Source organism: Loa loa (genome assembly GCF_000183805.2).
Source record: "Loa loa unplaced genomic scaffold supercont3.59, whole genome shotgun sequence".
Lineage (NCBI taxonomy): Eukaryota > Metazoa > Nematoda > Chromadorea > Rhabditida > Onchocercidae > Loa > Loa loa.
This window is the reverse complement of record NW_018108239.1, coordinates 240621-252455: the sequence shown is the minus strand read 5'-3', so window position 1 is coordinate 252455 and position 11835 is coordinate 240621. Positions and strand designations below refer to the sequence as shown.

Sequence of the window (11835 nt, the reverse complement as noted above, 5' to 3'; positions counted from 1 at the left end):
GACAATTTCTTTCTAATCTGCAATTTATGAGGAGATTCATTTTGTTCTACCTAATATTTAGTTAGACGAGTTATGATGAAAAGTGATTTCGTATAGAAATAGCATTATATCAGAGATAATTAGAGATTGATAAGAATCAAAAAAACAATAGTTATGGAGTGAAAACAAAAGTAAAGATATCGTTCGAACAATGCAGCAAAGATCGATAAAATGACTGTACTTTTGAAAAAGATAGGATTACGAAGAATTTTGTTGAGTGAGAGAATAAGTTAAAGTTGGAAAGACTATAAAATAGAGTTAATGCTAGAGATTAAGAGGAATTGAGTTAAATTATGGATTAATAAGTCGTGATTTTTGTTTAGTAATGCTTAATAATAGGTTAAATAAAAATTAATTTACGACAAGTATAAGCCAAAATGATTTCAACAGTAGAAGTATAAAGATTTTACTACAAATAAAAACCAACTAACTATAACTGAAATGTGAACAATAATTTATCGACATATTATCATTAAAATATAAGCATATAAGTAAAAGTTTGAGTATAGATAAAATATAAGGAAATGAAATATGCCCTCTTTCTTTCGTCCTCCTTAGTTTGCTGCTCTTTTACTTCCTATTTCTTTTTTCTTTTTTTTTTCTAAATCTCCATGATATGCTATTTTTAGTGCACTTTCTACACAGTAATTAAAAGTATCAATTTCAAAAATTGTGGAAGTACCTGTTACCTCAGGTACTTCTATACTATCAATGCCTTTTATTGTAATTGTTGTAATATGAATCTCAATGAATATATCCCTTGTCTTCTGTTCTCTTTTCTTCTTTCTTTTCTCTTCCCTTCAACAATTGCTTATGTGTTTATAGTTCGAATGTGTTAGCTTCTCAAGTTCCTGCTGTTGCTTAGTTGTAATAATGCCAATTAGTTCCTATTACATTTACACATCACGATTTCAGTATTACTTATTCCCTTCCTTTTTTTTATTTTAAAAAACTTCATGTATATGTTGATATTTTCAATTTGGTAGTATTTTAGCAATATTTTTATTTATTCATTTTATTTTAACACATCGATATTTGATCATTTGCACATAACTTGTATCATTTTTATTCTAGTGCTAAAATATATAATTTATTAATTTTTTTAAAGCGTTTAAAGTGCATTTTGTTAAATTCTAATGTGGTATCTGTTTTCAATTATTTTGTTTATCTAAAATGAAAAAAGCCATAGGCTTATAATAACAAATCATTCTTTCGTCTAGAAAGCTGAAATTTGTAATAATAAATCATTGGGAATTACCAAATATTATCCTTTTGTGATGGTACTAAATGTAGCAATCAGCATATTTTTACTTTTATCATGATAATTTATTTTATCCATGTTAATATATTAGCTGATGAAAATGTTTAATTTATTGTTCATTTTGTCACACAGTTTTACATATTTTTCCAAATTTCAAGTACGATAAAATGCCAATAATAAGTAAGGCAGATCGAAGTCGAGATGAAGCAAGTGCAGAAATAGAGCATATCGATCGTGGAATACATTCCTTCCAGGAAATTTCTCACATATGTTAGTTTATTTTTTTTCTTTAAAATTTTTATTTACCATTTCATTTTTATGTAAAGTTTTTAGTTAATTCGTTGTTACTTTTATTAATCATTTCTTTCATTTACTATTATTATTACACATATAATTCAAGAACCGAATTGCATAAGTGATTGTTACTACACAGTATGTCCTTGGTGTCTTTTCGATTATCCACAGAAATATAATTATAGAACAAAGTAATTAAATTCATGAATTCATGCGTATGATAGCTGTTGCATTTCATTTTGTGATATGTAATAATAGTGAATGATAAAAATTAGAAGTGTTGTTTGATCTGTCAGTTGATTAAATCTGACTCACTCTGGAAACATGAATAAAGTATGTCCTGATTTTTAAAACTTTTGAGCCTAAGCTTACTGTTAATTTATTGACTGTTAATTACTGGATTATTGGATGGAAACCTTTGATATATTTCAATATGGTCTGCATGTTCTGGCATGATAAATGAGTATTTTTATTTTGTTTCAGTTAACAATATGGCATTAAGGAAATTGATTTTGAGTCACAACAAAATTTCATCCGTCCCACCCAATATCGCGGACTTGGCCAATTTAGAGGTATATTGTTTAATTTTCAGAGGTTTCGATTATTATCAAGAAGTAATTGAATATATATTACCATATATTGTTGGGATATTTTTTTAGAGTTTGAATTTGTGGGACAATCAGATCGAAGATTTACCAACATCAGTATCATCTTTGAATAAATTACGAATTCTCAACTTGGGGTTGTGTTTTTTTTCACTTTTTATTAAGTAGAATTATCAATTACACCATGCTTTTTTCCCAGGTAAGCATAAAATACTGTATAAATATTCCAACTAATATGCCATTAATGGGGAATTATAAATCTCCGAAAGAGGAACTATACTAATATCATCATTTGACCGTTTAATCAATTTGCTTGCTAGTTAGATGACTGATGAAGAAAAATAATTTTTTCAGGATGAATCGACTGAATATATTGCCAAGAGGTTTCGGATCATTCCAAGCATTGGAAATACTGGACCTAACTTATAATAATTTGAATGAACGCAGTTTACCGGGAAATTTCTTTTTTATGCGTTAGTTCATTTTTGTATTCATTTTATTTATAATTTCAAGTGCCTCATACTTATGCGCATGATAGTAGTAATTGAAATTTTAGGGTAATTTGAAATTTTTTTATTTTTTTTGTTTCTTTTTCATTTTTTTTTCATTAGATTTTAATCCCAATCGTTAGAGTTCAGATTTTCCATTCGAGCAAGATTTCTTAATTTCTGAAATACCACCACATCACTTTAAAGCATTCCTGTCTTTCTTAATAATATTCCATACCTACACTTTTATTGTTAAATTAGGTAATACTTCTATTAATTTCTTGTAGTAATGTTGCGGTTAACTGATGTAACTCGATTTTTTTTTTGCTGGTCAATGTCAGTTAGTTTTGCTGATGACTGGTATTGTAATTAATTAATTAATTTTTTGAATGATGGGAAGATATTGTTAATTCTAATCCAAAACTAATCTTTGAAATAGCAGTAGTATTGATTATAGTGTTGGATAACTGAACTAAGCTTTGACTAAAAGTTTGATTGAAAATTGGATGGAAGAAATTTGTCTTTTTGCTCTTTTTGACTTTTTTAAAATTTATTTTGCTTCTCTGCAGTAATTTTTTATTTCCAGCAACTCTTCGTGCCCTGTATCTGGGTGATAACGATTTTGAATATTTACCTGCTGATATTGAAAATCTTTCAAGTTTGCAAGTTCTAGTATTGCGTGAAAATGATTTACTTGCTTTACCGAAAGAAGTTGGTAAACTTTATCGCTTAAAAGAACTTCATATTCAGGTATTTACATTTATAACACAGAATCGATATTTTTATATGAATGACATTGTCAGTATTATCATGCAAAAATAACGGTCGGTAGGCATTTCCAAATTTTTATCTCGCTGGTATTCTATTGAATTTTCACGGTCTAGTTGGAGTTAGATGTTTTGTAAAGAAAGTAGTAAAATTCTACAATATGTTTTTCTTTTCAAGGGGAACCGTTTAACCGTTTTGCCACCAGAAATTGCTGGATTGGATCTTGTTGGCCCGAAGCGAGTTCTGCGACTTGAGAATAATCCTTGGGTACAATCACTGGCAGAGCCATTAACAAAAGGTGTGCATATTCTATGAAGTCAACTTCAACGTACTGTCGAATAAAGACGATATCTACGGCAATATTAAGTTGAATAACTCTATTACTGAAGTAAATTAAAATCATTTGGTAAAATAATAAGATTTTGTTGGTTGTATGTAGAATAAAGAATAATAGTAAAATAAGAAAGTCAGGGTTGTAAGAGGAGAAAAATTAAAAGTAACTGGGACATAAGAATTTAGTTATAGAAGTTTGTTCAGTGAGACCATTTTCGACACTGATGAGTACTTGTTGCAGGTCCACTTGCTTTAATGGAATGCCTTCGGTCGGACTCGTATAAATATCAATATGGACGCCAGGAATCGGGAACCGGCATAGCACCACCGAAAACTCGAAACAAGGATAAAAAAATTAGTAGGCAAAAGGTAAAACAAGGATGTTAAGATGTTTCGAGGATGTACCGTGAAGGATGTTTTTAACTCTCAAACATATATTTCGTCAGTGGTACTTAGGTATATAAAAGATGTAAAAAAAAGCAATCAATTTACAATTTTTGAATTGCATCACTGATTCGGTATATGTTAGCTTTTCGAAGAAAAATTTCATCATTGTATTTTTGTATTTAAGAACCAAGCTTTTTGAAGAAATAAGCACGATTCTACATTACAGTATGTAATATAATTTGTTGAATCGATCTGTGCCATGAAGCTTTCAATAAGAACTGCCAGAAACTGTTGAAAAAAGGCAAAGTTTTTTTTACTCAATAATGGATTTTTACATTATTTCATGCCTTTTCTCAATTTTATTATCCTTTGAAAAAAAGTTAGACGGTATATAACTTATGTAATATTTTAAATAACTGTTCATTTCTGCGGTTTGGAATTGAAAATATTTTTATACTTCTCGATTATTTCTCCTGGAAAGAAAACTGAAGTTGTCGATCCATATCATTATTCTGCCAGTTCAAGTATCTTTTTGTATCTGAAATAAATATTTCGAAATTGGTTATAAACAAACCGGTTACTTGTTATAACTTTATTTGATCGTTCAGAAAATACATTTAATAGGAAAATTTTTCCGCAAATCGGTCATGTTACATCGTAAAATATGAAGTTTCCTGATATCATCAGTAAAAATAACGCTACAGAAGGTGTATCCGGAAAGTTATGCCTTTGTCGAAGTTAGGATTAATTTGTTTACGAACAGATGCGATCCATCTGAAATGAATGGAAAAAAATAAATGGGATAGTATATAAATGTGATGGATTTTTATTAACTAAGTTCTGGCATTATTCTTTGACTTTGAGTTTCAACAAAAATTTAATTGGTCTACTAGGAAAAGATAATTTCCGAAACTTTCAAATATACTGTAAATATTCAATCAAGAAAATAGGAAGTATACTATTTGGATTATTTTTAGGAGTTGGAAATTTTAATTATGAAGTTTTCTGAATTTCGTATGAACTGAAATTTGAAATTTCCAAATTAAAACTTTCAAAATTATCAAAGCACATCGAATTAAAATGCATTCATTTATTCGAATATACTTCGAAATACCTGAATAAAAAGAATTTTAATGGTCGATGAAAGACTGTTAAATGACTCAAATTCCTTTTCCCGTCCCATTATTGTTTGTTTTCTTTACTTTTTCAATTCTTCCCACTCTTTTCCAAATCTTCTAGCTTTGTAAGAGAAACAGAGAGAGAGAGAGAGAGAGAGAGAAAAATGGATAAATCTTTTTTCTCGTTGTACATATTTTTTTTCATTTTAATAGCTTTTAAAATTTTATAACAAGAAGTGATCATTACTATAAATTTAACTCTAGTTTAATATCATCTGTCCATTGTTTTCGAAAATAAATTTCAAAAATTCTAGAAAGGTAAATGCAATTAACTGAACTCTTACAAGGAACATGCAAAATCACTATCGAAAAACAAAAAAATTTGAAATGTTGTGTAAAAAGAAGAAACTAAAAGCCAGTTTCCGTGTAAATTATTCCGAAATATTTGTTTTAAACAAATAGATGAGAAAAGATGAATGAACGATTGATATAAAATTTGCCAAAATTCCTTCCTTCCTTTCCATTTCTCAGATTGGTTTATAATTTTAGGATGAAGAAAACTTCTTGAAAAGCGATATTAAATTTGATCAAAGTGGTTGACATTAAGTAAATATGATTAATTGAAGAGAGAAGAAATATTGTTCATGTTTGGGCCAAAAGCTGAGTAAGTTCCGTCAACAATGAATAGGGACTAAATTGTATTCAATTAATTTAATTCTTTTTGTCAAATACATTTCCAATATGTATATACAGTCATTTGTTGGCAAAACTTGGCCAATTACTTGAAAGTTATGAAATATCAAATTGGGCCGACAAAGCAGGAAAAGATCAAAACAAGAAACAGAAGATAGGAAGACAAGGAAGGAGGAGAAGGATGAGAAGGAGGAAAAGGAGAAGGAGAAGGGGAGGAAGAGGAGAGAAGGATGAGAAGGGGAAAGAGGAGGAGCGGGAGGAAGAGAAGGATGAGAAGGATGAAAAGGGATAAAAGGAGGAGGAGGAGGAGGAAGAAGAGAAGGGTGAGAAGGAAGAAAAGAGGGGGAAAGAGGAGGAGAGAGAGAAAAATGATTTAACAATTTAAGAAATATGGGACAAGTGTGATCAATCCCTCTCTCTTTTCATTCCTTTTCCTTCCTCTGACATCTATTTTATGGCGCATAAATGCACTTTTTGTTTCTTTAAAAAAAAAAGAAAAACGAAAAATAATGAATGAATGAAGGGATGATGGAAGAAGAGGAAAGAGAGGGAGAAAGAGAAGAAAAATGACCAATAGAAGAAAAAGAAAGAAGAAGGAATAATAATAACTAAATGGAGGGATGGCGAAAGAAAAAGACAGAAAGGGAAAGAATAGAAAAGACTAACTGAAAAAAAAAAACAAAGTTTCAAGTGTGTTTCGTTTGCAGTACTTACTGTATTAGATTTCAAATGTAAGGAAAAAAGATAAGTGATGAAGAATTTTGTTCATCTCTCTCTCTCTCTCTCTTTCCTCTCTCTCTCTCTCTTTCTCTCTCTTTTCATCCCTTCTTTTTCTCGTCTACTTTTTTTTTCTTGAACTAACTTCCAAAATGAAAGCCTTAAAAAGGCCTTTGAATTAAATTACTTTCATTTTATATTTACCAAAAAAAAGAAAATTGAAGAAAGGATTTTTTTTCGTTTTATTCAAACAAATTTTGGTGATAATTGATAGTTTTCTGTCTTTTAAACGCTTCTCAATCTATGATGTCTGACTTTTTTTGAGTGAAAGTTAAATTATTGAAATTTTATAAAGGATTTTAAGAAATTGATTTTTTAATTTTATTCATTTATCTTATCATACACTTAGCAAATGTTAATAGAAAAGCAACTATCGAAAAGCTTTTTAACTGTTTAAATTGAATTTAATAAATTAAAAAATAACAATATGTAAATTTGAAATTAGAATAATTTGGGGTCGTTTGCAAAAAGTCGCATTCAATACATCTTTAGGAAAGGAATAGAATAAATTTGTAGAGAAGTAATATGGCGTTGGGAGAGAAGTAAATGACATTTGTATTCAGAAATAGGTAAAATCAGTTGGAAGTTTGAAATGAGCGAAATTATCCATTCATTTTCAGCGAATTTCGATCGAAAACATCGCATCCATTTGTTTGGAAACCTTTAGAAGGTATTTCGAATCTCCGATATTTGAACGAAGTAAATCTGAAGAGAACTCTCAAAATCTGAGGAAAACTCTCGATGGACAAAGAGAGAAACTCTTAACTAAATCTGATTTCGTATTGGGCAAAAATGAGTAAAGTCATTTTTTGAAACAAAACAAAAAACTACTGTACCTTTCTTTTCATCGTTACAAAGGTTTAAAGATCGAGATCAATCAAATTGAGAAATCAAACTCAATTGAGAGATCGATAAGGATCAATTTGAGGGTTTAAAATCAATTGCAGAATAAGCAGAACTGAGAGCTCAGTGCAGATCAATTAATTATCTTGTAAGAAGATTATATAACTTGCATTTCACATGTAACAAATTGCATGAAATATATTTCGATTAAGCAAAATAAATTAGCGAATTGTAATTTAATTCATATTTTTGAAAAATAATTTCATCCTAAATAATGACTGGATATTCACAGTATCCATCATTTTGTTAAAATTTTCAGGACAAAGATTTCAAATATCAAGTATTGATAACTTCAGCATTTCATTTCAACGATCACAACTACTGATGAATATCGTATTCCACTAAAATATCAGCAATTAATGAAGTTATCATAATTGGCTTAACAAAGGTTATCATAATTATTGAAAGTTTTTGAATGTTAAAGATATTAATTGATGTGATAAAGAGTAATTTCTATATTTCGAATTCATCTATCAATATTTCGTATTGATATCTGTGATATCGATGGATATTTTATGAAAGGAAAGGTCAAATGTCGATCAGCGTAAAAGCAATAGCCTGATTTCAAAACGAGAGCATCATACCAACATTATTGATTATCTGTGTAATCATTAAAAAGAACTTAATATCAAGAATTTTCATAATCAAAATTGAATTGTTTGCTAATTCAATATCACAAATTAATTAGAAAATAAAGATCTTTACAGGTTTATGAGTAATTCCAGTTTTTTTTTCATTTCTTGCAAATAATATTCTCTTTGAAAGAAGCACTTTCCCATTCCAAGCAATTTGCTAAACATTTATTGTTCACTTCATTGTTGTCATCGTTTATTTACATTGTTGTTTGTTTGTTTGCTTGTTTGTTGTTGTTGTTGTTGTTGTTGTTGTTGTTGTTTACTCATTGCTTGTCTGTCATAGCTTATATTGTTTTTTTTTGTTAGAAAATTTCTCGACTAAAAAATGTATTTTGTCCAATAATAACTCGAATTCGTATAAACTTGCTCTTTACTGTTTAATTACTTCCATTTAATTACTAATAATAACGCAACTTTTTTCTTTCTTTGTATTACAAAATTTGTATGATTCATCACATTTTTTTGAAATTTCAACGTATCAATTGAATGTAGTTTTTGGAATTTCTTAAAGGATAGGGATGGAAAAGGCATGAAAGAAGGAGAGATTAAAATACATGAATATAAAAAGCGTGATAAAGGAAAGGATAAAAAAAAAATTGAACGGAGACGGAAACGGAAACGGAATTGGGAAAGTGACAAACAGACAAGAAAGGAAAGAGAAAAAAGATATCAATATTTCCGAATTTTTGTTGCCAAGTATTGATTCAGTGTTTATCAATATATATAGAAGACCATTGGTTGATTAACTTATTTCCTATATGAGTTATGTATATGTGCATGTGTGTGTATGTGTGTGTGTGTGTGTGTGTGTGTGTGTGTGTGTGTGTATGTGTGCATGTGTGTATGTCTGGATAAATAAACGAATTTTAAGTATTCCTCAATAATCTCACAACACTTCTCTTTCATCACCAAAATGGTTTACTTCTGGTTGACTGATGCAAGGAAGAGAAATAAGTGATGGAAAGAATGGGAAAATTCTTTCATCTCTTTTATCTTTAAATTTCATGGTAACTTTCTGTTAATCAGCCAAAATTATATAAAAGATGCAAATAAGTAAACAAAGAAACAAATGAACAAACAAGTAAACAAAATGCAAATATGTAAATATTGATTAGTAAATAAGAAAGCAAATAAATATGTATTTTATATATACATTTATTTATTTGTTTTTTATTTCTTTGCTTATTTTATTTATTTGTTAGAGATGTATGCAAATTTGTCTATTAGTAGGAGGCGTGTGTGGGCGCGCGTGTGCGTACGTGGTGTGTGTTTGTCGATAGGTTCTGGTATATACATATATATATATCCTTATCGTGCATATATATCATCAGAAGTGGGGGAGGTGGAAATTTGATTCTCTTTTCTTATTGAGGGAGTAGATGGGTAGGAAAGTGGGAGTTGACTAAATATTTGGTGGTATATCACATCACATCATTTGAGGCCTTTCCTCTAATAGCAAATCCACTGGTGCAGTAGTTGCAGCATTCGATAACACAAATGGTTGGTTTGCTTTCTGTTTCTGGCCTGGCCTAGTCTAGTCTAGTCTAGTCCAGCCTAATTCATCCTAGTCTAGTTTGGTCATATGTATCGTCCTTTTTCTCTTTATCTCTCTCTCTCTCTCTATACATTATCATTTATATATTTATACTAGTATTGATTCAAGTTGATTAGATTCAATGTCGCCTTCAGTTTAATTTCATATTTGATTTGAGAAATAACTAATTAATTATCGATTATAGTAATCATTAAAAAAAAATGAAAGAAATAATTTTAAAAAATTTGTTGAATATTATAATAGAAGAGAAAGAGAGAGGGGGAGAGAGAGAGAGACAGAGAGGAAGAAAAAGAAAGAAACGGTTGAAATATCTTTTCTATGATAGATAACTGCTAAATTATGTTGAAGATTTATTGATTAGTTCTACTAAATATTTTATTTTTTGTTACCATGGAAACTTCATGTGTATATATTATGTCTCATTCTACTGTATTCAACTGAAATAATTGTTATTACGATAGGAAATAATCGAAAGAAGAAACTGAATTAATTTAGGCTAATAAATAACAAAAATTTTTATGTATCTTTGGAAATTTAAAAATATTTTCATTTTTAGCGTGAAGTAATTTCAATACATATTGGCCAAGCTGGCGTTCAAATTGGCAATGCCTGTTGGGAATTGTATTGCTTAGAACATGGCATTCAGGTTGGGAAGGTTTTTTTCGCGCGACAATCCGTCGTTTATTTATGACAGCTTTAATTTGAACTTGAACAGCGCAAAATGGTTGTTTAAATCTTCTTGTTTCCTCTATGTAGCAATTTAAAATATCAAATTATGAGATTAAATTTCAAAAGTGTCGCAGAGAATGAAATAATTTTGTTAATTAGCCTGATGGACAAATGCCATCGGATAAAAGCATTGGTAGCGGTGATGATTCGTTTACAACATTTTTTTTCGGAAACCGGATCAGGTAGACATGTTCCACGTGCGGTTATGATCGATTTAGAACCAACCGTCATTGGTTTGTTTGTTCTGATCCACTCTTGATCATTTCTGGAGATGAGTGAGATTGATTAATTTTGTTTTGATAGAGAACAATGTTATAATTAACAGTAACAGTAATAATAATAATAATAATAGTAATAATAATAATGATAATAATAATAATATAAAGAAATGGATAAAAATTATAACAAGGAATGCAAAAATTTAATAAGTTTCGATATAAATTTCCTATTTTCATTATGGGATTTCATATCTAAAATGCAAAAAAGTGTTAAATTCCCACGAAAATTATTTTTTCATAATTTCCTGCACCATAATATGTCACAATGTTGTAGTGGAAGGAAATTAAAAAGTAACAGAAACTTTTGCTTTATTTTACAAGGGAAGAGAGAGAAACAAAAAAAAGGAAAGCTAACGACAATTGGAATGTTCGTCAAGCAGAGGACAGATAAAAAGTTACCAATGAGAACCGATGATTTGAAAAAAAAAAGAAATAAATTGGATCGGGGATAATGACTATCATTAGACGCAAGATGAGAATGGGTTGGATTAGAAGGACAAGAACGACTTTATTGTAATTTGTTCGTAATGATGAGAAAGAATTTGACAGAATGAGAAGAAATGGAAAAAGAGCTGAAATTAGGGAAAATTTCGATTTTACTTCAAACAAATCAAGTATTTCAGTCCAATCAAGGTTGTCTAAATTACAATTTATTGTTTCTCAATGAATTATTTTTCTATAAAAAGCTTTAAAGAATTGATTTATGGATACATTTGATAGATTTGAAAGCAGCAACAACAGTAATAATAATAATTTTATTATTATTATTATTATTATTATTATTATTATTATTATTATTATTATTATTATTATTATTATTATTATTATTATTATTATTATTATTATTATTATTATTATTATTATTATTATTATTATTATTATTATTATTATTATTATTATTATTATTATTATTATTATTATTATTATTATTATTATTTTATTATTATTATTATTATTATTATTATTATTATT

The 11835-nt window shown here is 28.7% G+C and overlaps 4 protein-coding genes across 4 annotated transcripts in view; all 4 read left to right on the top strand.

Moving 5' to 3' along the window:
* Nucleotides 1-1467: 1467 nt before the first annotated feature.
* On the top strand, nt 1468-4308 carry LOAG_02852 (hypothetical protein; the record flags this gene model as incomplete). Its single annotated transcript, XM_003138389.2, has 7 exons — nt 1468-1570; nt 2078-2166; nt 2254-2336; nt 2554-2672; nt 3274-3437; nt 3633-3753; nt 4030-4308. 7 exons carry the CDS (start codon nt 1468-1470, stop codon nt 4173-4175), a joined length of 825 nt encoding a protein of 274 aa, XP_003138437.1. The 3' UTR covers nt 4176-4308.
* A 1629-nt stretch (nt 4309-5937) lies between these two features.
* On the top strand, nt 5938-6278 carry LOAG_02851 (hypothetical protein; the record flags this gene model as incomplete). Its single annotated transcript, XM_003138388.1, has 2 exons — nt 5938-5957; nt 6047-6278. 2 exons carry the CDS (start codon nt 5938-5940, stop codon nt 6276-6278), a joined length of 252 nt encoding a protein of 83 aa, XP_003138436.1.
* A 3992-nt stretch (nt 6279-10270) lies between these two features.
* Nucleotides 10271-10547, top strand: LOAG_17302 (hypothetical protein; the record flags this gene model as incomplete). Its single annotated transcript, XM_003138387.2, has 2 exons — nt 10271-10285; nt 10413-10547. The coding sequence occupies 2 exons, from the start codon at nt 10271-10273 to the stop codon at nt 10545-10547; spliced, it is 150 nt and encodes a 49-aa protein (XP_003138435.2).
* Nucleotides 10548-10572: 25 nt separating this feature from the next.
* Nucleotides 10573-11835, top strand: part of LOAG_17301 (tubulin alpha chain) — a 6785-nt gene continuing 5522 nt past the window's right edge. The window contains exon 1 of the mRNA XM_020449961.1: nt 10573-10818. Within this exon, the coding sequence (XP_020306442.1) occupies nt 10632-10818 (187 nt within the window). The 5' untranslated portion in view covers nt 10573-10631. The remainder of the gene's footprint in view (nt 10819-11835) is intronic.